The sequence below is a fragment of the Labeo rohita genome, chromosome 16 (genome assembly GCF_022985175.1).
Source record: "Labeo rohita strain BAU-BD-2019 chromosome 16, IGBB_LRoh.1.0, whole genome shotgun sequence".
Taxonomy (NCBI): domain Eukaryota; kingdom Metazoa; phylum Chordata; class Actinopteri; order Cypriniformes; family Cyprinidae; genus Labeo; species Labeo rohita.
Window position 1 is genome coordinate 10,813,869 of NC_066884.1, and position 26,334 is coordinate 10,840,202.

Sequence of the window (26,334 nt, forward strand, 5' to 3'; positions counted from 1 at the left end):
AAAAGCTCACTGAGATGATACAGACGGAACAGACATAATACGTTTTCACGCAATTCATCTGCCAGGATCATTTTATTTATGGAAAAATCTCATCATTCACTGATGCGTCCATGTCACGGTCATTCATGTTTGATCTAAAAAGCAGTTACTCTTATGTTTTGCCACAGGATAGCAATTGTGAATACATTTTCTGTTATCTTTAGGACTATAATATGAAGATTGTACAAAGTAAATATCTTTAGCAACAGTGTGAAAGTGCATCGCACATGACAGGCATGATTACTGGTATATTATAATATACCAGTATATAATGTATATATTGGAGATAAACTCTCAGCATTCCAGGAATAACGTTGCCAATCACTGCCATAGAAGAACCATTTTTCAGGTTCTCCATAGAACTTTTCAGTGCTATTACAATTATTAAAGGGATAATTTATCCAAAATATTGAAAATTCTGTCACTAATTACTCAACTCATATTCCAAACCCGTAAGACCTTCGTTCATTTTCGGAAAAGAAATTAATATAATTCTGATGAAATCAGAGAGTTTTCTGACCCTCCAAAGACAGCACTTTAACTACCACATTCAAGGCCCAGAAAGAGAAGAAATTGTTGAGCAAAGTCATTATTTTCTTTTGCTTTGTATTTTTGTGATTTTATTTTTCTTTGCGAACAAAAAGTATTCTTGTAGCTTCAAAAAATTCCCAAGTTTTAACCACTGATCACAGACTATTTTAACGATCTCCTTAGTACCTTTCTGGGCCTTGATCTTGGTTGTACTGTTACTGTCTATGTAGTGTCAGTAAGCTTTCAGATCTTATCAAAAATATATTAATTTGTCTTCCGAAGATGAACAAAGGTCTTACGGGTTTTCGAACAACATGAGGGTGAGTAATTAATGACGGAATTTTCATTTTGGGTTGAACTATCCCTTTAAAAGAACCTTGTTTTTTCTTAATAAAGCAATGAAGAACTAACTTAAGAATATTAATGGCAAAGTTCACACAAAAATACACATTTTTGATTTAGCACGAGAGAAAAAAAATAGTAAGGGCAAGTTGTCACATATTTGGAAAATATTTTAAATTTAGTTGATTGCAATGAAAAAATGATTCATGATTTTAATTTTTTTACTGTTTAAATTCTGCTGGAAAGCCTAATAGCTATGCTTTAGGGTATATTGTCACATAAGCTAAACAAGAGTTGAATAATTATTTCAAGACTGAGTTATGTAAGGTGTAAGCTGTAAGGTGTACTGACATTCAAAAATTGTACCTTAAGAATTATTCACTGGATAAAAAGTGTGACAGCTTGCCCCAGTATCCCCCTCTGTGCAGTCCTGCAATACCTCTCACAACTTAATAGACAAAACAAGTATCAAACTTCGCAGTTCCCCGCTACCTTGCATAACCTGAAAGATACAAATCTAATTTCAAATCCTGACTGAATACCTGGAGGTCAGCATGTAACTCAAAGATACTTGTGAAAGTGACTCAAAAGCTACTTCTCTCCTTCAGATGTGTGATGTACTGAGGTCATGCTGTGTAAAGTCTAGAGGGTATTTACTTTTGTGAGTTTTTATTTAGTTTTAGACAGCTGTGTAAGGAACACAATGTTTTTCTTTCTTAAGGTGTTTCATTGTATTTCTCACATCACTTCCTCTCTATACTTCTCGTCGTTGCTGAGCCATACAGTATTTACGGCCTGATTTTATCATCTTATTTCTTATTATGATTTGACAATTTCTAAACAAATTTTTGCAAGAATACTTACATGCATACATACATTCATATATATATATATATATATATATATATATATATATACACACACACGCACACACACTCACACACACACACACACTGTATATATGGTTTAAAAGAGAATATTATTGCACATGCACATTACTGCACTTCATTATATTAGGCACTGTTAACACTGCAGTTAAAAAATATGAGACCACATTTATGATGGCTACTCTGTTAGTAAAAAGGTCAGTCTGGGTCATACAGCCCAAGATCAAGTGAACCAAGAAGTCCTTTATTATGCTGTACTTTATATGAATCATATTGCACCATGACAGTATTCATAATCTAATAAACAGTGTTCTATTTTTTCCCTTCTATAAACCCAGCTCCCTTTCTGTGATTTTAACAAGTCTAGGGATATAAACATAACACCTATAATCTCCAACAGATGCAATATAACCACAGAGAACAGACCTGTGAATATCCCACTTTTTCCATCTTGCCTTTTGAGGATGGAGAGTTGTCAGCTGGTACTGTATGCAAGCAAGTGTACTCTAAGGTCTGCCTTTCTTCTTGCACTGCATCACACTTAAACTTTTTTGTTGTCATAATCAGCATGCACTTTTTCTGTCAGCTGTGCATGAGAATCAACAATCTGTTTTCAAGTGCATGATACATAATTTTCAGCGATTGTGATTACTGTGAAAGTATACATTTATGCCTCCTCTGTGCATTAAAACGTCTGAGTAAAAGCACTCGGCAAATGTTAAATGCGAGGGAAGAAGCAATTTAAACTACACATACACAAAAATCATCGCACTCTCCTGATGGCCTTAATTACATGCACTGTGGAATAACATCGGCAGGATTTTTACCAGAAAACATACAATAGAAACATTTTAATTTCATATACTGAACTTAAATGTACAATAAATCAATAAATAAAATTCTATACTGATATAAGGTCAATATACCAAAGTACTATAATCTGTTTTTTAATCTGTTTTAATTTATAGTCAATTGTGTTTCTATGAAATGATGCAAAATGTATAATTTTGTGGGAAAAAAAATAATTTCAGGTTGGTAAAGGTTCTCAATTCACCCGCTATATTAGCAGGTGTAGTAATAAAATTAACAAATCAGTGCCATGTTTGTTTAAATGTTTGTATTCTGGCTTCTTTCTCTTGGATCCCATAAAAAGATTTGGGTTTCACTATTTAAGTACAAGGCAAATAAACAAAAACATACCTAATTATACGTTGTCACCCCCACCAGCTAAACTAAAGGTCTCGAATTCAGAATTGGAGCATTGATGAACTCTGGTGTACTCATCCTGCGCACTTTATGAAACCAGAGTACTGAGTGTCCGCAAGTTGACTTGCCCGCTGAGCCGAGGAAATGTAGGCCTAATGAGCAGAAAACAATTATCCCATCGTAACGTGCCATTAAGCACCGATCCCGACCTGGGGTAATGACGCATACCGGATCAGTCATGTTGACGGACACCATCCTGACATTGTCAGGTGAGGCAAAGTTCGTGCAGTGATGCCATACATAATCAAAATTACGGAGACTACATATCTCACGACGGCTCACAAATGATACTAACTAAAAGGGCTACTGAAACTCTTGATCAGTTACATTCACAACAGGTTTTCTGAGCCCGCTTAATTTAGCTAATGGTCTTTATGGTGCATTTTTCATTAAGCATATTTGGCATGTTGGTTTTATGAATAATATATTTCACACTACATTGATTAAGTGGGGTTTTTAATAGAAGTGAAATTAGCTAGATGAGTCTGCAAGTAAATTGCACTTGTTTTGCTTTGAAAGCTTGAGGTGATGTAGAAGTCGCTTTTAATCATCTGTTCATTTTCTGATTGCTCTGATAATGCATAGTTAACTTTGCATTTGCTTAGAAGATCAGACGATTAATAATACACACGCTTGGTCTTCCGCCAAGATTGCATTACTGAATCATAATATTACTGTCATGTCTGATACTGGGTATGTTTTTCTGTAGAAATACAATATTGCAATATATATAATTGCCTGTACTAGAATCAAAAATATGAAATGCTGAATATAATAACTGATGGTAAACTATGGTACCTGCTATGGGACATCCTGATTTTTATCCTCAACATGTGGCGTTTTAAAAATGAATAGTCAGTTCTGGGTAGATGACTTACTTACAAAAAGAAGTCCATTGCTGATTACAAATTACATAACTGTAAACAGTAGTTAGTATTTAGTAGTAGTTAGTAATGTAATATATTAGATTACACATATTGGGTAATGTATTCTAACTATTTTTTGATTACTTTTAATTTCTTTAATATTACTTTTGTCTAGAGCTGCCACTAATGATTACTGTGGTAATTTAGTATTATTCTAATGATTAATCAAGTAATGGATATTCTGGTAGTAAAAATGACTTGAAATACATATATTTAGTTAAACGAAAGTATCAAAAGCAAGTAATCATATGGTTTTACTAAACAAAACTGTTAAAACACATAACGTATTATAAACAATAGTGCTAATGCACAATATGCATTATAACAAATGACCACAGAGGGCACCAACGGCCTGAGAATTGTTTTTACTGCATGATCTAATCGTTGTTTTATATTGGCTAAATAATATTTAATTCAAATGTTCACTTAAACTTTAATATTTGGCCATTTCTTTACGACATAAATGCTGCAGCCATTTTAAGTTCAAGTAAAACATGTAAAAACGTGTAAAGAGGGTTTGAGCTTTTATTTTGAAATTGCGATGAACAGTTAGTATATTGAGAAAGATACTGAAAGATACTGTACTCTCCTGTGTTTGCATATGTTTACAAGTGATTAACCTTCTAAATCTTATGAAATAAACCCAAACTCAAAAGATTTGAGATGCTCCACACGTGTAAATTTTAATAGTTCATGTGGAGCAGCATTTACTGTGAACGGAGCTGCTCTGACATGCATGTGCCGTTGAAGTCAAAGGTTTACATACATCTTGCAAAATGTGCAAAATGTTAATTTTACTTTAGAACAGAATGAAGATGTGTACATTTTTCTTATCTTGCCTAAATATCATATTTTTTTCATTTAGTACTGCCATTCAGAAGCTACAGAAGATACTTACATGTTACCCAGAAGACAAAATAAGTTATATTTATCCTGATCTTCAAATTCAAAAAGTTTTCATCCCTGGCTCTTAATGCATTGTGTTTCCTTCTGAAGCATCGGTGAGCATTTAAACCCTCTGTAATAATTGCATACGAGTCCCTCAGTTGTCCTTTAGTGTGAAAAAATGGATTTCAAAAGTCATTGTTGGAAAGGGTTCAAATACACAAAAATGCTGGAAAACCAAACAATTTGTGGACCCTGAAGGACTTTTTTTAAGAACAGCGGGCAGTTTAACTGTTCAGGACAAACTAGGGACTCATGAACAACTATCACTAAACTAAAAAACATAGCTGTGAAATGAAAATATAAGAGAGAAAAAGAAGAATTAGTGCAAATCAATGCATTATGAATAATGACATTGTGTAAATAAAATGTAACTCAGCACTTTGAGTATTTCATCCAAAAATAAAAATTCTGGTCATCATGTTGTTTTGAACCTATATGACTTTCTCTCTTCCTTTGAACACAAAAGAGGAAGTTTTTGAATGGTGCTGCTCTTTTCCATACAAAGGAAGTCTGTGAATAGAGACTGTCAAGCTCCAGAAACTACAAAAAGTAGCCAAAAATGCGTACACCCGAGTCTTCTGAAGTCATACGATAGCTTTGTGTGAGAAAGAACACTGAAACTTAAATCATTACTCACTGAGAAGTTTCTCATCTGCAGTTGTTCTCATGAAATCTTATTTATGCATAGAAATTAATAAAACATGACACGTTACATCTCCATTTGTGGTCTACAAGAGAAGGAAAGTCACAGAGGGTAAATAATGCCATGATATTCATTTTTGGGTGAACATTCAAGGCACCTTTTTAATACCACCATATACTTGAATGTAGTTTTGGCCCTTAAAGGCTCCTCAGCATAAGGCTCACCTTCTGTCTACAGAATCCTCAGCAGAGACGAGGACGGACAGTGCACTGTGTCCTCCACTCCAAAGACGAAGAGCGTCTCTCAGAAGCCCTGTATGCAGCAGAGCGGAATGTGTAATGCTCTAACGAGCACAATGACAAACAAAGGGTGTGAGCGATTAATCCACTTAGTTTTGCTGCGTGTGTGTTTCTATGATTACAAAGATGGGTCGAATTTAATTAGCCAAGTGATTTTTCACTGGAATACGATGCACCGCACGTGTACAAACACTTAGAGTTGTAAGTTGTCAAGCTAACACTTGAGAGGGCTGCAACTAGCGATTTGTTAAATAAACAATTAATCTCTTTTTACTATTCTAAATAAAACTGATTATGCTTTATGATTGATTTATTGTGTATTTATTATTATTTTTATTTAAACTGATTGATAATTCTTTGATGAACAGCAAGCATTCACCTATATATATATATATATATATATATAGTAGTGTATATAAATTGTAAGCAATAATGGTTTAATATATAAATTGCAATAATATATAATATTTAATAATATAGAATTGCAATGTAAAGCAAACACTTGTGCTCGCTGTCTGTTGTGCTTAGTTTCATTAACAGGCATCGCTACTGATTATTATTATTATTGTTTTAATTAGTGGTTGCAGTCTCACTTGTAAGAAATCATTCCATTTCTACAGGTTATTAAGAACCTTTTTTTATAGATTAATTCATGCAACAAAAAACCCACATATCGCACGAAACCGTGGATATGTGCTTCATCTGTCTCTTTTATTGCCAGTCTCTGAAGTCCACTCTGAGTCAGTGCAATTTTAGCACACTGGCAGTCCATATCTTGGCTTGACTGTGACATTGTAGAGCGTGCGAATGTTTGTGTGTGTGCGTGTGTGTGAAGAAGTTTGGGGAGGGGGGGGCAGTCTGCCAGGGCCTTTGGGCGACATATCGCCATCTGGGAGGTATGACCCTGGAACTGCGAGGTTTCCGTGGAAACTGGCTGTAATAGAATCATGGCTGGGGTGCAGCAGAGGGCAGAAAGAGTAAGAAAATGGGTAGAGTAAGAGAGAGAGCGAGAGATGGGGTTGCTGTCAAGTGCCCTGTTTGGAGCAGCAGGATTAAGCCTGGCACGAAGGGAAGCATATTCAAGGTCAACTAAGAAACAGCAAAGAAAAAAAAAAGAAAAATGTGAATAGCATGAGCTACAGTGCGTCTGGTATTTTAAATATATACGCACTCACTGTATCTGGTTTGCTCATGTTGATATTTATGGACTTCCGTTGACTTATGAGCTGAATGGATCAGCCAAAAAGACTCAGATCAGTCTCAAACTCATGAGTTGTCAGAGTGAATCAGTCTAATGACTCATTGAATGAATCAGAGAACTGGTTTTGTGTTATCCTCCTTAAAGGAGAAGTTTACTTCCTGAACAAATATTTACAGAGAATTTACTCGCCCCCTTGTCATCCAAGATGTTCATGTTTTAAATTATGTTTTTTGAAGAAAACATTTCAGGATTTCTGTCCATATAGTGGACTTCTATAGTGCCCGCGAGTTTGAATTTCCAAAATCGTCCTACATCACTGTTTTACCTTTTTTTTTTTGTATAGGGTGTTTATTCTTCTTTGCATGTTCACTCTGTAAACACTGGGTCGGTACTTCTGCAGCAATGTAGAATGATTTGGAAGTTGGAGGAGAAAATAAGATGGAAGTTTTTCGACATACCCTAAATGTCTTGAACCGGAACACACACTTGATCTGTTCACGAAGGGTCAAGTGAGCATTTGAGGTTAAAAAGTATATAAATTGTCAATTTTTTTTTTAGCAAATAACCAAGCGTTTTACTAGAGAGAGCTCTTCTTCCTCAGCTGGGATGTTTAGAGCCCTTTGAAGCTGCATTTAAAATGCATTTCAGAAGTTCAAACTTGGGGGCACCATAGAAGTCCACTATATGGAGAGAAATCCTGAAATGTTTTCCTCAAAAAACAATTTCTTTACAACTGAAGAAAGAAAGACATGAACATCTTCGATGACAAAGGGGGGAGTAAATTATCTGTAAATTTTTGTTCTGGAAGTGGACTTCTCCTTTAACACATTGCTCATGATTAGACAAATGAATAGTTCACCCAAAAATAAAAATTCTGGCATTATTTATGCCAATTCTCTTATGAACATGCCAAATACAGCTAGAACAGAAGTCAAGATTTACAGTGAATAATGATCAACTTGTATCATACGGCTTCAGAAAACTTGGAATGTAGCGCATGACTCATACAAAGTACTTTTATAACACTTTTATGGTGCTTTTGTATCTTTTTTTTAAAGGGAACCTATCATGCCTCGTTTTACAAGATGTAATATAAGTCTCAGGTGTCCCCAGAATGTGCCTGTGAAGGTTTAGCTCAAAATACCCCACAGATCATTTATCATATCATTTTGAAAATTACTATTTTAAGTGGAAGCAGAAACACGCTGTTAAATCCCTTTAAATGCAAATGAGCTGCTGTTCCCTGCCCCCTTTTCCAGAACAGAGGTGTGCCTTTACAGCTCATACCTCAGATACTCAAAAAAACATCTGTTTGGTTTTGATTATCATGTATATCATGCAGAAATCATGCGTTTAAAGCCATATCAGTTTGAACTCCTTATATACGTTTTTCTGAGCACACACATTCAAAGCGAATGCACAGAAGGCATCTGTCACAAGGGATGTGAGTACTAAACTAAGTTCTCTTTCATGTCGTATTGCGCTTAAACTGTCAAATACACACAAGTTTATGTTAAAAACACACACAAGTTATAAAAACACAGTTGGTTATGTCTGAAGGTAAACAACTGGAAAAGAAATTGCATGTTTATATTAGATCTGTGTATTGTGATAGCAGTGTAATATACAGTACTTATACTGCTGTCTACACTGTTAATATGACCCAAACAATAAAAACAGAGAATCACTCACTGCAATGGCCTGGAGAACTTCGATAGCTCTCATAAGATGTTTCTTACTTGAATGCTAGCGTGAAGATAAACATGGTGGATTGTGTGTGGCTCAATCAGGGCGAGGTCTCTGCTAATACGGCAGTGTCCGTCAGCAGTTGTGGGCGGGGCCTGTAAAATGTGATGTCACCTTTTACGGATTCTGTGAACGGCTTGTTCTGAGACACTGCTTATTATTCATGGGCATTAAAAAAAGGAGTGGGTGGATTTTTATTATTATGGTCCAACACACATTTATGTTCAAACAACATATAAAAGTGAAATTTGCATAATAGGTGCCCTTTAAAGCTAGAAAGCCTTGCTTTCCATTGTAAATAAGCGACCAGCACAGTTCTTTAAAACCCACCTTTTGTGTTCTACAGAAGAAAAACAGTCAGGTTTGAAACACTTTTTTTGGGGTTAAGTACTCCTTCAAGTCATTGTAATTACTGGTGAATGTTCATACACTAATATCTCGACAGAGTTTTCTTAAAATCAAAGGTAAATTATTTTAAAATTAAAATGTGTCAGCAAAACATAGGCCTACATTTATATGTATATACCTAGGTCCAATTATTCCTAAATGACTAAAAGAATCATTAACAAAATCATTAGGAATCTCCAGTGGAATTGGAATATCTCTAATGGAGACTGAAAAAGTGAGAGATGCAAGGAAAAAAATGAGAAAAGCAGGTGCAACTTTGTTGAATACGCATGCATATGCTAATGAAGTGGATCAAAAAATGCATCACAGATATTTTGCACACTAGACTTTTCACATCAGCTAATGACTCAGGTGTGCTTGAGACTAGCTGTCTGCAATAAACCTATACTTTGTACACTTCCCTACAAGACAAGACTGCAGCAGTGCACAAGGGAAATGTTACACTATTATGCAGTTTGTGTTATAATTTAAAGCTCATTATTCTTTATTGTAAAGCGTGCAGTCACTCCACAAGAACAGCAGAGGGTGTAGCAGTAGAAAGACATTGCTGCTTATCTCATTTGGTTTTAGGCAGCCAATCTGCCCAAAGGCTTTATAGCTAACAATAGATGTCATGTTGCGCCTTAGGGATGGTGATTCTTCAAGGGAAATAAAAACAACCACACACACACACACACTAGACAGTATTAGGTTTTCAGTGCTTTCATTAACAAAAAATGGCTGATATAATTGATGATCCGCCACTGGACACAGATTGTGTAATGCATTTCAAACAACAGCAATTTCAGACCAGCTACTTTGTCATCGGAAAGAAATTTAGTAATTGCGGCATCCTGACTACAAAAGTCAGATGAGTAATCAATACATGCTGGGCGGTAGGTGATGAAACAGTAAGAGCGAGCACTCAGATGTTGGTCGTTTTTAAAACGCTCTGTAGAGAGTCAGCTATTAAAACCACTGAAGGTCTGTGAGGAAATATCATGACATCATAATGTAGCACGAATCTGCTTTTCTCTGCTGCAATAAAAGGTCCTGGGAGTTATTTTATTTTACCAATAGATAAAAAAGGTCAAATTACCTCTATCATCATGCATGCTCAGGTTTGCTTGCGTGTGTGTGTTGACTTACAAACTCTGCCGCAGCTCTGCTGTGTCTCTGGATGTTCCCAATGATTGAAGGTTCTTCTCTAGTGTTACCACTGAAAAGAAATGACGGAAACACCCATGTCTTTCATTTTGTCACTTTCACTTCACGACTTACACTTCATGATGTCCTTAATGGCTTACAATCGAGCTGAGAATATTTGGAGGCTTTTTAAACTTACCGTTAGCATTGATCTGAAAGATGTTAGAGGAGGTTTCCTGGAACACGTCTTGCAGCTCTGAGGGACTGACTTGTGTAGCTGTAGAGGGAAAAAAAGTATTGACATTTTGAGAAAATTGTATTAAATTCGTAAGGACAGCCTTTAAAATATGATGTTTGTAGTTTCCTTGATGTTAAAATAGTATCCCAGCCAATTTATTCTAAATCAACGATATTAAAACAACACAGTTTAAACTCTGAAATCTAACCACACAGGTAAATTGATTATTAAGGTTAACATCGGACATTTTATTAACAATAACAAAATCACTTTCTGTAAAAAAAAGTTAATTGTAACTATTAATAGATTAGATTAATTATTTATTGAAAAATCGATTAGTGCTGTTAAATCGATTAATCGTGATTAATCGCATCAAAAATTAATAAATACACACACATATATGTATATATTTCTTTAATATATGCATGTATATGTGTATATTTATAGATACATATAAATATACACAGTACACACACATATATTATGTAAACACAAACTTTTATTCTGGATGCGATTAATCACGATTAATCGATTTAACAGAACTACTTTACATTAGTTCTTTTGAACTTTCATAAAACAGTCATAAAAAATTCCAGAAAAAAGTATCACTGTTTCAAAAAAAATATTAAGCAGCACAATGGTTTTTAACACTGATAATAATAATAATAATAATAATAATAATAATAATTCTTGAACAAAATTAACATATAAGAATGATTTCTGAAGGATCATGTGAGGCACTGGATAACTGCTGAAAATTCAGCATTTCCATTATAGAAATAAATTACATTTTAAAATGCTATAAAATAGAAAACAGCTATTTTAAATTATTTTATAATATTACTATTTTAACTGTATCTTTTATTAAATAAATGCCATTTTTGAATGGTAATATATTTATGTATTTATTTATTATAAATAAACTAAATACCATTTGTAATAAATTCTAAGCAATTATTTATATTTATTTATTCTAAGTAATTATATATTAATTTGTGTCTTTCGTCATTGCCTTGCTGCTTTTTGGTAAAAGCAATAAGCCATTAGAGGCCATGCATTTAATTCATTTTACCATGGTTAAGCAGGCTGTAGAAAACATCCAAGGAGTAATGTTTCAACATATCTTTTAAATTAAAGTCTTACCTGTGGTAAAAATCACTATTATTACACAGTGCTTTGAGTATGATTATAGTTTCTCTTTATTTATTTGGCACATCCTACTCATGAGGGTCTCCATATTTCTGCTACGTGAAGCCAAACAAAGCAGAATCAAAAACACACCAGGTTTCTGGGCAGCAGCGAGGCCTAAACAGACTGTGTCGTGAGCCACCCAAATGGGTGTGTGGGCACAGTCATTTTCTTCATCAGATGCATGTATCATGCACACCCTGATAGGAACAGGTAATCATCAAGAGCTCTTAATCAGAATCCACCGCACAACCTCTGTATCAAAGTACAACCCACTGGCCCTGCACACACACACACACACAAATATGTCGTCTCTCAGCTTTTGTCTACCCCTGCCCTCAAAATGACTGTAATTGACGTGCTATGTTTTTTTACAACTCTTCATCTGTGCTCTAATGCACTCGCTCTTGTGAGGGGAAAATCGCAGGCAATCTTTTGCACAGACGCATATTCTGCTATAAGAGAGGTTTGGACTTCCTAAAGGATGCAGGTAAAAACAGAAAGGATGAGGGAAGAGGAAGAGCAGCAAATATTCCTGTCCACGATTCTTGTTGGTCCACTGAAGCATGCATGCAGCACCCAAAATAACTCCTCAATGATTTTTTTTTTTTTCTTTACAAATAAGGAAGAGACATTTCGGGAAGAACAAAGAACTTATGCATTCTGCTCAGGAGGATGCTAGAGGGAGCCGAAACCCCCATTTATATCTATAATCATGCTTCAATTGTCATTAAAGCAGAATGTTGACAGCTTCATGGAGTCAAACTAAGATTCAAAAGTATTAGAAAAAAAACTTGAAATTTATCATTACATCACTTGCTTACCAATGAATCCTCTGCTGTGAATGGGTGCCGTCAGAATGAGAGTCCAAACAGCTGATAAAAACTTCACAGTAATCAACAAGTAATCCACAAAATTTGAATCTATCAATTAACGTCTTGTGAAAATGAAAAGCGTGTTCGTAATAAACAAATCCAACATTAAGGTGTTTTAACTTTAAACCAACAATTCTGGCCCATATAAAATTCATAATCCATAATAATGCTTCCTCCAGCAAAAAAAAATTCTCCATTCTCTGGAGAAAATAAAAATTTGAACCTCTCACATTAAAATCTACCAACATATTTGTTTAAATTCTATTTTGGGTTGTTTTCACTATAAATGTTTGATCTGTGCATATTTCTATCCTGATTCAGACAAGACAAATTTTTCACTGGAGAAAATATAAATTTGATTTTTAAAAAATGTGACTTTTTCCTTTTTTTTTTAAGCTGAAACAAAGATTTTTGCTAAACAAAATGTTAACTGGACTTACATTGGACTGACGGCACCCATTCACTTTAGAGGATCTATTAATGAGCGAGTGATGTAATGCTACATTTCTCCAAATCTGTTCCAATGAAGAAACAGACTCCTCTACATCATAGATGGCTTGAGGGTGAATCATTTTTCAACAATTTTTCATTTTTAGGTGAACTATTCCTTTAAGAATGTTTCACAGTTAACCAAAACCTCAGTACAGGACACAGTGATGACTGTAACTACAGTATGAGCTGACTTGCATGAGCAATATCAATAAATATTAATCACTGAAATGTTCTCAATGTTAAAACATTATCAATTATGTTAATAATCAGTTCTAGAACAAGAAAATTTGCATGTGACTAACAATTTAGGAAGCACACATTAAAAATAAAAATATTTTAGGTGTGAATTTTACGTGACAGTGAAAAGCATGACATTATCATTATCATTGACTGCTTCCAGCCAGATGTGTTTGTGTTTATGTGTGTGTGCGTGTAGTACAAAGGTGATAAGCTGTTCTCAGTGGATCATTTTTCAGAGGAACAACCTTTTGTGCCCTTACTGTTATCTCCACTGGCCTCCAGCTATGCGCACACCTCTCATACTCTCTCCTCCATCACTGTGATAGATGGATGTTCCATATTCATTCCGCTCTGCATTGAGCAGTATCCCTTCATGTATAGTAGGGGTGGGCTACGTAGGGGGAAACACAAGGGCACTACTTCCTGTGTGTATGTGAGAAGACCCAGCAGGATTCTCTCTCAACCTTTCATGAAACCTAGTTTCATCTAAACTCCCATCACAAACGCACTTATTGTGTTGGGAATCTCTGACATTTTTCCTGTCACCCATGGTGCTATTTGTCTGTTTGATATTTGTTTTGTGTCTGTGCCAGTCAAAAATCAATCTAGTTTTATACTGAGTTTCTCACATATACAGAATGCCAAGAATACGAAGTGGGTAACCCATTCATTTTTATGTGAAAAATTAAGAAATTAAATAAAGAAATAAAAACACAGATTTTTTTTTTCCAAGTCAATATAAAATACAGAAAACAACAATAATTTTATCATTAAAAAAAATGTATATATAAAGAATATATATTTATTAGACACTGGCTTTTGACTGACTGTAGTAAAAATATATTTAATAAAGACTTCACTAGCAACTACAGTTCTACTGTTATTGTTCTTTCTGCAATATATGCAGCTCATACAATTCAAACTGTAGTCTCTGTCTGTCAATCATTTTGCTATATATCTTTCAAAGGCGGAGTTTTGTAAAGAGGGGGTGTGGCTAATTCAGTAGTTAAGTATAAGTCAACATAAGCTCATTGGAAATACGTGATATGAATAAAAAAAAACATACTGTACCTATATTACTGTACTTTCCAGTTTAAATGAACACTAGAGGCAGTAAAACTCCCACAAATTTTATTCCTTTTCACACAAAGTATGATTCCAGACCAAAAATTGACAATGTCCTCCCCTCCTTGTCATCCAAGATGTTCATGTCTTTCTTTCTTCAACCGTAAAGATTATGTTTTTGAGGGAAACATTTCAGGATTTTTCTCCATATAACGGACTGCTATGGTGCCCCGATTTTGAACTTCCAAACTTTAATTTAAATGTGGCTTCAAACGATCCCAAATGCGGTTGTAAACGATCCCAACCGAGGAAGAATGGTCTTATCTAGTGAAACGATCTTTACGTGAAAACGTTATTTTCATTAAAAAAATACAATTTAAACAATTTTTAATCTCAAACGCTCGTCTTGCCTTTCTCTCCATGAACTCTGTGTAATCTGATTCAAGACAGTTAGGGTATGTCGAAAAACTCTAATCGTATTTTCTCCCTCAACTTCAAAAATCATTTCAAAATCATCCTACATCACTGCAGAAGTACCGACCCAGTCTTTGCAAAGTGAACATGCAAAGAAGATCAAACACCCTCAACAAAAAAGGTAAAAACAGTGATATAGGATGATTTTGAAGTTGAGGGAGAACATGAGATGGGAATTTTTTGACATACCCTAACTGTCATGAACTGGAAAAAAAACAGTTCAGGGAGAGCAAGACAAGACGAGCATTTGACATTAAAAAGTATACAAACTGTATTATTTTTATGAAAATAATTGATTGTTTCGCTAGATAAGACCCTTATTCCTCAGCTGGGATTGTTTACAACCGCATTTGGAATCGTTTGAAGCCGCATTTAAACTGCATTTTGGAAGTTCAAAACTCGGGGCACCATAGCAGTCCAGGGGAACGGGTGACAACACAGGGGTGTAGAGACACACCGATTGTAATGAAAACGGCTCTGACATTTAATTTTAAACAGAACTAAATCCTAAAACCTGAGGCAAGCTTAGATTAAACTTTTGAAGTTGATAAGTCCTTCTGGAAATGGAAATCTACTTATCTATAATATCTATATGTTTCAAAACTCCTACTAAATCATATACTTGTTAGATCCTTCATGAATCAGCTAAAGCATATGTCTATTTTCAGATCTTTTTATGTTAAAATATAATAGAAACATGTGGAAGTTGAATCAAAATCAGAGGGGGAAATTATTCTATCAAGGAAAGTTATAAAAAGAGCTGGACATATATTTTAGGGTGTGAGAGCAGAAGCCTCTGGAAATAAACAAAGACAAAATGTGTTGTAAGAAGCGCTGAAAACGAAACCACAAAGCACTTTTCTCTAGTCTGGGTTGAGAAAATTGATCTTAAATATCTGGGACACAGGACAAATTAACTTCTGCCCTTTCTGAATTGTTCGTCGAGGCTGCAAATGCAGATTCTGCAGGGTGTTCAATTATACTCTCAAATCAGGAAATGACTTAATCAAAAGCTTTCTCCTTGTTATGCATGAGGTCAGCATGGCTCTTTTTCACACACACACACACACTCTAGCTGAAAAACGCAAACTCAAACACTAGAAAGTAATTCCATGTATTGCCTGAGAGCTGTGACAGAGGGTAACAAAAAAAAGGCTGAGATGAGCCGAGGGAGAGAGGGGTTTACAGGCCAGAGATGGCTGTCAGACTATATGTGTGATACAGTGTGAGACGGGTCCTTATCCCCGCAGTGCAAGCACCAGGCCTGTCGCACAATGACTCACTAAGGAAAGCAATCCATGTGTGAGGGCTGGAAGCACTGACATGATAGTTTTAGTCAAAAAATGCTGAAATCATAATTTGGTTTTTATCTGTCTGTTATTATAAAGCTTCATGAATTTATGTGTTTTCCTGGTTCAGGATGTTACACACAAATATTTGCACATGACACTATTACATGACTTTCTGAAATACAAGATTCTGAATTTCCAGAATCAATTGAAATGGAGCAGTATTGCTGTAAATCTGAGAATTATCTATACCAATGCTACTTTAATGTCAGATAGAGCATCAGAATAATAAATAAAAATTTGTAAAACTGGAAAAAAAAAAAAAAAAAAAAAAAAAAAAAAAATTAAAAGGTAATTTATTTCTCTGATGGCAAAGCTGAATTTTCAGCAGCCACTACTTCAGTCTTCAGTGTCATGATCCTTCAGAAATCATTCTTATATATTCTTATAGATTTGGTGCTCAAGAAACATTTTTTTTATTATTATTAACAATATTAAAAACAGTTGTGCTTCTTAATATTTTTGTGGAAAGAACTTTGGGGCAAGAATTCAGTATATATTCAATTCAGTATATATTTTCTGAAAATATGTCTTTAATATCTCAAGTAAATTTGTTGTTTTAAGGTTTTAAGTCCATCTGTCCATCAGTTTGCATCCAGCGGATACTCTCCAAAATGGTGCTACGTTGGCGCGGAGGACACGAATTGTTGAATAAAATTGTTATTTTTTTTCTTTGCGTACAAAAAGTCGTCGCTTCATAAACTGATGGCAGATGGACTATTTTGATGATGTCTCTCATACTTTTCTGGGTCCTGACAGTGGTATTTACCTGGCATTCAATGGGACAGTTACAAGCCTCCCGGTTTTCATCCAAAACATTTTAAATTGTGTTCCGAAGACGAACTGCTTTTACGGGTTTGGAACGTCATGGGGGTAAGTGATTAATGACAAAATTTTCATTTTGGGGTGGAGTAACCCTTTAATGCACACTACAGAATATTTTAGTGCTGCTAAATATGCTCAGTTTAGTTGATTGCAATTTCAAAACACAAGAAACCCACCCTGAAGTGCACTGCTTATTGCACGCATGTTTATTTGCTGTCGTCAACACCAGAAGTCACTGTGTGTTTTAGGTTGTGTGAACAGCATGAGCAGCTCCAGTGAGTGCATTGGTAGGTTCTGGCAGTGCTTTGCACCCTCCTTTGAGTCTTCTTCTGCAAATACGCACACACTTGTACACCCCACACATATAGAATCTTTAGCTATGGGGATTTGGGGACAAGCAACTACTCTAATCTGTGAAGATAGCTTTGTGGTTCTCTATGGAAAGCGAAACTCAAATTTAAAGCTTGGTTCTTCAAGAAATAACTCCAAGTATGTTGAAGTTTCAGCGATAGAAGAACACACAAAGAAGGTTATGGAGTTCAGAAACTGTGTCCACATATAGAATATGCATAAATACTTCTGTCAATCATTTCTCTTCAAGAGAAAATTAGTATAGGTAAGATGATATTCAAATTTATTCAGGTCTATGCCATAATGACACCATTTTGCACCATATATTGACTGCTATTTAAGTATCTGTGTACTATGTACAATGAAACTACCATTAAAATGAATGAGAATGTGCTTTCCAGGCATTTTAGACTTTTTTGGTACAAACAAATCCATAATGCATTCAATTAGGTTTGGTTTATTCAACTTGGACGCCAATCCAAGGACAACGTTAGGACATTTTGCTCATTTTACAATTGAAAGCACAAAAAAACGAGGATCAAATATGTTAATGGGTATTTAACACATAATGTTTGACATTTCCAGTCTTTCTCAGCACTTAACTTGTCGCTAAACGTTATGAAATTTGCTCTCATTACACTGATGTAATCTGATGATCCATACTGAAATGTACTAAAGGACCCCCACCTCCCCAAGCCCACCAATTACAACGCAATCAAGACATTGACGCACGACGTGGCCTTTCTAGGTAATCATGAAATGCTTGATTACTTCTGTGAGCGAAAGGACCTTTATTCCTTAGTCAGTTTGCCTTTCACATTTTGTCTCAGTAACATGCAATATGGTTACAGACAATAATACTGGTTTACGCAAAATTGCACTTGGAGAAGTCTGAGAGGGTTGCAATTCACAGAATGAGACAAAAGTGCAGTAATTGGACTTATATGTAAAACCCAGACTCACAAAGCTAAAGATCCCTGAAAAAGGGATCTTACAAACACACCCACCACATGGCATAGAACAGGCAGACAATCAGGCCATGTTTTGTAGATGTATGTGTGTGTGGTGACACACTGTTTGTTCCACTGAACGAGGCACGACACCTGAGCTCATTTCTTCCTTCTGTTTGGATCGTTCCAGCGTGGACGGAGAGCACGCCCCGGGTTTGGCCGCTCATGACGGCTGTGCGGTACCTGCTGGTGTTTCAGTGTCCCTTCATTAGTCTCTCCACACAGACAGACCCACCCCGCAAACCACACTAATGAACACAGCAGAGGCTGAAGCCTCATCCAGACACGGACTAACCACATGCGTTGGGCTCTGCTCAGACGGTTGTCTCATGACAGGAGCCTTTTTCTATGTGCTGTGAGGGGGGGAGGGAGACAACAGTGCAGTTAACCATTACTGAAAAAAGAAACAAACAAAAAAAACAAAAAAAAAAACATGACAGGAGCAGATATGGTCAGGCTGTGCTGTGACAGCGCCTGCAGGTAGGCAGGAATGATTGAAGGAAGGAAGGAAAATGGAAAGAAAGTGAGAGTGGCATGGCAAAAAGAAAGAAAGAAAGGATGGATGGGTGGATGGATGGATGGATGGACGGATGGACGGGAGGAAGGAAGGAAGGAAGGAAGGAAGGAAGGAAGGAAGGAAGGAAGGATGGATGGATGGACGGATGGACGGATGGACAGGAGGAAGGAAGGAAGGAAGGAAGGATGGATGGATGGATGGATGGATGGATGGATGGATGGATGGATGGAAGAAAACACGGATGTATGGATGTATGGATGGATAGATGGAAGGACGGGAGGAAGGATGGAAGGAATGAAGGATGGATGTATGGATGGATGGACTGACGGAAGGATGGAGGGAAGGATGAATGAATAGAAAGAAAGAAAGAAAGACAGACAATGGACAGAAGAATAAAAAAAGGATGGAAGGAAAAAACAGTATGAAAAGAAAGAAAGAAAGAAAGAAAGAAAGAAAGAAAGAAAGAAAGAAAGAAAAAGAATAGACAGACAAAGAATACAAAATGGAAGGAAGGAAGAAAAAAGAAAACAGTAGTTATAGTAGAAGAAAGAAAGAGATTTGAGATTTTGAAAGGGGGAGGAAGTGATTGCAGAAAGAATGAAAAGAAGAAAAGAGGAAAAGAAAGTGAGAGAGAGGAAGGAATTGATGGCAGAAAGAAGGGGAAAAAGGAATAAGCAAAGAAGAACAGAAGCAGAAAGACAGATAGAAGGGAAAAAGGAAGGAAGCAAGAAAACAACCTACCAACCAAACAAGCAAGAAAGCAAGAAAAGATAAAACAGAGAGAAAGGTAGAACAAGCTTACAAACAAGCAACACATGAAGAGAGAATAAGAGGAGAGAGCACTAGTGCAGCTTAGCTGGAAGAGAGTGAAGACGGACGGGAGGAGGAAGGAGAACGACAGCGATAAACGGACTGACAGAGAAAGAGAGCGCGATAGAGGAAGAGAGAGAACAGCAGAGAAATGCATATGCTGCTGGAGGGGAGTTAAAAGGTTTGGCAGGGGAGAGGTGGGGAAAGATTAGCTCGACTGACAACTCCATTAGAGACTTAACCCCGGCTTTGATCATCGCCTGAGCCCCACTTCAGCCAGCCTGATGCGGGAGCCCAAACACAGCAAAGCTGACAGGCTCCTGAACGCAGGTCTGCCTGTGATCAAAGCCCTGTCTCTTAGAACTCAAACTGCCTCGCTCTCTCGCTGTTGTCCTGCGGGAACGGCGGCAGACAAACGCTCAGACTAAGAGAGAGATCTCACAATGTGTGATTTACTCAGGTCATGCTGCGTGAAACAAGACACTATTTGCTTTTGCGTGTTTTGATTGAGAGAGGTTCCATGCGAGGAAAACGTTTTCCTTTCTTAAGGTGTTCTCTTACATTTGTCACACCCCCTTCTTCTGCATGGCTCTGATAAAAACATAAACTCTACTTAACAAAACACAGCCCACAAAAGGCACATGCTGCTAGACTGACATTTCAGCTGCTCACTTTCATACCAGCGCGTTCCTGTAAAACATATTGTATTCATGCAAATTCATGTGAACTGAATATGTCGCTTAAATCCACACTTATGACACGGCCGTCACACATGCCATTATCTGTATTACACAACAACCGCACGAAGGCTTTTAATTAGCTACATTAGCTAGGGTTTTTTTTTTAATCTTAAACACAATAAAATTAAAACAATAAATATATATATTTTTTTATTCAATGTGTATTTGCATATGTTCTCTGTGTGTAGCTGTTGTTTCTTTTTTTTCTCTCCATCTTTAAAAAAAACTGTAATATTGTGAAATATTCTTAAATTCTTCTGTATTCTTAAAATTTTAAATGTTATAATTGTATTTAAAAAAAATGACAATATTAAATTTTCCTGTTCCTTTCCTTCCTTCCATCTGTTTTTTCTTTTTCTTTCTTTCTTTCTTTCTTTCTTTCTTTCTTTCTTTCTTTCTTTCTTTCTTTCATCACGTGAATAAATATAAATATAAATGAATAAGAAAGAAAGACAAAAGGAAGAAAGGAAGAAGGAAAGGCAGATGGAAGGAAAGGAACAAGAAAATTAAAATACTCTCTCACTTTCGTTTCCTTCTTTTCATTATATGTCTTTCTTTCTTTCTTTCTTTCTTTCTTTCTTTCTTTCTTTTTCATTCATCTATTCATCCATCCTTCCCTCCGTCAGTCCGTTCGTCCTTCCTTCCATCCATTCATCCTTCCCATCACTTCTTTCTTTCTTTCTTTCTTTCTTTCTTTCCATCTCCCAATTCTCTTTATTTCAATACATCCATCAACCTTTCCTATTTTCTGTCCTTCCATCCATCAATCCATCCGTCCTTCAGTCCATTCATCATCCGTCCTTCCATCCATCCTTCTTTCCTTCCGTCCATCCATCCATCCATCCATCCATCCATTTCACCTTTCTTTCTTTCTTTCTGCCATCACTCCTTTTTTCCTCATCACTCTTTTGTTCTTTCTTTCTTTCAATCCATCCATCCGTACATCCATCCATTCATCCTTCCTTTCTTCCGTCCATCCATCCATCCACCAATCCATCCTTCCTTCCTTCTGTCCTTAGGTCCTTCATCCTTCCATCCTTCCTTCCGTCCATCCATCCATCCTTCCGTCCTTCCTCCTGTCCATCCATCCATCCATCCATCCATCCATCCAATGCATCCATCTATCCATCCTTCCTTCCTTCCGTCCTTAGGTCCTTCCGTCCCTCCATCCTTCCTCCCGTCCTTCCTTCCTTCCTCCTGTGCTTCTGTCCTTTCGTCCATCCATCCATCCATCCATCCTTCCTTCCGCCATTACACCTTTCTTTCTTTCTGCCATCACTCCTTTTGTTCCTCATCACTCTTTCGTTCTTTCTTTCTTTCTTTCTTTCAATCCATCCATCCATCCACCCGTCCTTCTGTCCATCCGTACACCCATCCATTCATCCTTCCTTTCTTCCGCCCATCCATCTTTCCTTCCTTCTGTCCATCCATCCATCCTTCCTTTCTTCCTCTCTTCTGTCCTTAGTTCCTTCCATCCTTCCATCCTTCCTCCCATCCTTCCGTCCATCCATCCATCCATCCTTCCTTCCGTCCTTAGGTCCTTCTGTTCTTCCATCCTTCCTCCCGTGCTTCTGTCCTTTCGTCCATCCATCCATCCATCCATCCTTCCTTCCTTCCTTCCTTCCGCCGTCACTTTCTTTCTTTCTTTCTTTCTTTTTCTTTTCTTTTCTTTCTGCCATCACTTCTTTCCCTTATCACTCATTCGTTCTTTATTTCTTTCATTCTTTTAATCCATCCATCCATCCATCCATCCATCCATCCATCCATCCATCTAATCTTTCGTTCTTTCTTTCTTTCTTTCTTTCTTTCTTTGGTTATCTATTTCTTTAAGGCAAGTACACTTTTACATTAATATATTTAGTTATAATGGAAACAAATCTTTTTTGTTCCAGAGAAGAACAGGGAAAGTATTTGAAACAGCAAGAGCACCAGAAAATAATGTTCTAGTCACAGTAGTTAAGGAAAGTGTGAGTAAAAGCAAACAACACCTTTACCTTATGCTCAGTTCTCCTTTTTTGCTTTTTAGGTTTAGTTTTACACTTATGGCTGAAGTGCGTCAATGAAAGGTCAACCCAGATTATTTGAGTACAGAGTGACCTAAAAATAAAAAGTCATCCAATATGTACTTTGTTAGATATTTCTTTTGGGAATGTAATATTTTCAGCTGCAGCTCTTTTTTGTTGATTCATCTGAGCTGGCGAAATGCTCAAACATTTTAAATAATTGAACAAGCTCTTCTGCTATCATGACATTGTATTATAACTATCGAAGACAATGTTTAACACAAGATGCGCATTACTTGTTACTAAACACATCAGAACTCCGGCGAGGCAAAACGTTACTAAATTAACCATATGGCTTATTAATCCCATGATGATTTATGAAGAGGAAATAAATGCACAATGCCATGCTTTAGTAAATGAGGAGGGACCGAAATCTTCTCTGTCATATGATTTATATATATATATATATATATATATATATATATATATATATTTTTTTTTTTTTTTTTTTTTTTTTTTTTTTTTTTTTTTTTTCAACAATGCCTTGTGATAAATAGAGAGAACTCCTACCAATGAGGGAGAAAAAATGTGTCTTTACCTACTGGCTGGTATCCCTGCCTTGTGGGCCCACCAAACGGATTTCTGCTTCCAAAAGAACCTGCATCAATGGATCCGTAAGACATTCTGGGTCTTCCAGTAATTTCTTGAGCAGCCAAATGGGATTAGTCTGCACAAGCAAACAAAAAAATAAGAATGCATATAGTTATAACCACAATTATAGAAAGAACTAGTAATAAAGCATAAGCAAATCAATTAAGTTTGATTGACTGATTTATTATTTATTTTATTTTATTTTATTTTATTTTATTTTATTTTATTTTATTTTATTTTATTTTATTTTATTTTATTTTAATTTTATGGAACAAACTCGTGGGCCTGCCACAATTGCATGCACAATTAGAAAAAGTATTATTTTATTTTATTTTATTTTACTTTATTTTATTTTTTATTTTATTTTATTTAAAATATTTTAATCATTTTTAAGAGCACTCAACGGACCAGTCACAGTTTGATGCATTTTAAATGCACAAATAGAAATACTTTTTTATTTAATTAATTATTATTATTTTATCATTTTTGACAATAGGAAAGAGCAGTATTTTATTTTATTTTATTTTATTTAAAATAAGTAAATAAATATTATGATTATTATTACTAATGATAACAGCAACAACAACAATAGGAAGAATCATTTATTTAAAATTGTAAAGACAATAATAAAAAATACTAAACAATCAAATAATAAATTATAAATAAATAAATATGATTGATAATAATAATTATTATAATTATAGCTTTTTTTTACAAACGTAAAAATAGTAAACAATCATCAATAAAATTACTACTACTACAACAAACAAACAAATAATAATAATAATTATTATTTAAAAATGTAAATAAAATTATTATTACAAACAAACAAACAAACAAACAAACAAATCAGTTAAATAAATACATACATACATTTTCAGTAGAAATGCTGTAATGTACTAAGTGTGTGCAATGTAATTTTCACCATTCAGGGCAAAAACATGCAATAAAATGAAACCCACATGTCTGATCTACTTGAATGAAGTTGGTTTTGACCCATCTAAACTGTGACCTATCAAACTCCTGGGGCCTGGTGCGCAATTAACAGAGGCGCATGTGCTACTTTATCAGTGCACTGGGACTGTGTGTCAGTTACATTCATTAGCAAAGTGCTGAAGGTGTGAACTGATACGGGGCATCTGTGGCACGATTTCACCCCACAGTGACATGTACTTCGTGTGTGTGAGTGCGAGCATGAATTAAAACCCCTTGTGACATAGTTACACTACTCATGCCATGAATCATTCTTTGCGAACGACTCACGCTCACATTCATAATAACTTTGTGAGGGGTGTGTAACAAGGTTAAAAGGTTAAAGAATGCATTGCGAAAGCGTGTGTCAACCCCCTCACCCTCAACACGGTGTGCACAGTGAGATAGCAGACCTGCCCGATGAAATTACCTACAGTAGCATCATGTCACGAATACAGCATCAAATATCATCATCTACATCATGCATGAGGATGACAGAAATCACTTCACATGCTACAGTTCTTGCATTTTTACAAAAGGGCTAGCTCACCAATAAATTAAAACCCCATGGTAAGACAATATTTTCTCATGCTCATGAAATAGAAGAAACTAAAAGTAACAATATTTGGAGTGCTAGTTAAATAAATGTAACCAAAATAATAGACAGCCAAATAAAGTGATTAAACAATATATTTTAACCTTTCCTGATAGGCAGCATACACGTGAACTGGCTACAGTTTGAAGCATATTGCACATAACAAGATTTGGTGTTGTTGTTATTATTATTATTATTATTATTATTATGATTATTAAGAAACAAAAACAAACAAATAAATATTATATGGTGCAAATATAATCTTCCCATGTACACATACTCATTCACAAACACAACAACAACAACAATAATAAATATAGCTGCAAGCAGCAATTAGCGGGGTTCGAGCATTTTAAGGTCTTTAAGGTGGTATGCTTAGGGTCTAGGCCAACCTGGATTCATGGCTGACAGTAAAACACATCCAAAATGGAGAATATGCTCACAGAAATACACACACAGAAACGAAAAGTTTAAACTAATATATTAATACTGAATAAACAAGAGTACACACACACAGACATACATGCATACACATTTTCTTGTACAGATATTTAAAAAAAAAAAAAAAATGATATGGGCCAACACTTTTACTTGCTAGTATTCTCTTTGTAACAGTTTGTGTCTTTTTCAGATTTCACTGTAATCATAATGTGGCATAGTTGTAAAAAACTGATATGTCTGTATGAACAAAATTGTAAGCTTTGCCTAAATGTGATTTTAAATGTTATAACAGTGATTTTATAAGTGTTAATCGATCATCAAACCTATTAAAAGCAGTTGTGTTCAGCTGAATAAGCCCATTAGTGGTGTTCTACTGACATCTAGTGGTTATTATTGCAATTTCATGCAATGTCTCATACAAACACTGAGATTTTAAACATCATAACTATTATAGTGTTATTTTTGCCCAGTCTCTCTTAAATTTTGCATATTTGTTTAGAATGAGATCATTTGTCATTTTTGTCACAGTTTTGAGACGTTGCAAGCTTTCTTTTAAAAATGTTAGGCTTTTGGGTACAGTAGATTTAAAGAACATATTTAAAGAACAGTTGGATTGACAGCAATGGTCTTAGACAAAAATTGTTGAGAATGAGGAGATCTATCATATGGTATGAAGATCTAGTGTTTGTGTGAAAAAATTAGCATTTTTTAGCAATTCGAGGCCAATTACAATAGAAATGTTGTGTTTTTGAAGCCTTTTAACTGTTATAGCGTCACCTATGATCCGATGCTATGGTTACTATGGTTTTAGGATGTAGTCCAACCCAAAATATATGGCTAACACACTAAAACACATCCATGATGGAGAATACACTCACAAACACACAAACACAGAAATTAAATAGTTAAACTGTTATATTAAGGTTCATTAAGCATTACTACACACACACACACACACATTTTGTTGCACATAAGAGATTTGTGTATTAAATGGTAGGTGACAAAATGTTTAGTGCAAGATTTTATATATAATTTTCAGGTTTCACTGTAATCATACTCTTGTATTATTGTCAAATATGATATATGTGTTTAAATGAAGTGTTAAACTTTGACTAAATGTGATTTGAAATGTTATAT

General features: G+C 35.5%; 1 protein-coding gene across 7 annotated transcripts in view; it reads right to left on the bottom strand.

Annotated features, from left to right (window-relative positions):
• tsnare1 (T-SNARE Domain Containing 1) overlaps positions 1 to 26,334 on the bottom strand; it is a 250,043-nt gene that overhangs the window by 171,238 nt on the left and 52,471 nt on the right. For all 7 annotated transcript variants that reach the window (XR_007829269.1, XM_051130353.1, XM_051130351.1 and 4 more), the window contains exons 2-4: positions 23,137 to 23,265; positions 10,561 to 10,638; positions 10,365 to 10,434 (exon numbers count right to left, since the gene is read on the bottom strand). Coding sequence is in view for 6 of the 7 variants with exons in the window: in XM_051130353.1 (XP_050986310.1) it covers positions 10,365 to 10,434; positions 10,561 to 10,638; positions 23,137 to 23,221 (233 nt within the window). In the remaining variant the exon portion in view is untranslated. The remainder of the gene's footprint in view (positions 1 to 10,364; positions 10,435 to 10,560; positions 10,639 to 23,136; positions 23,266 to 26,334) is intronic.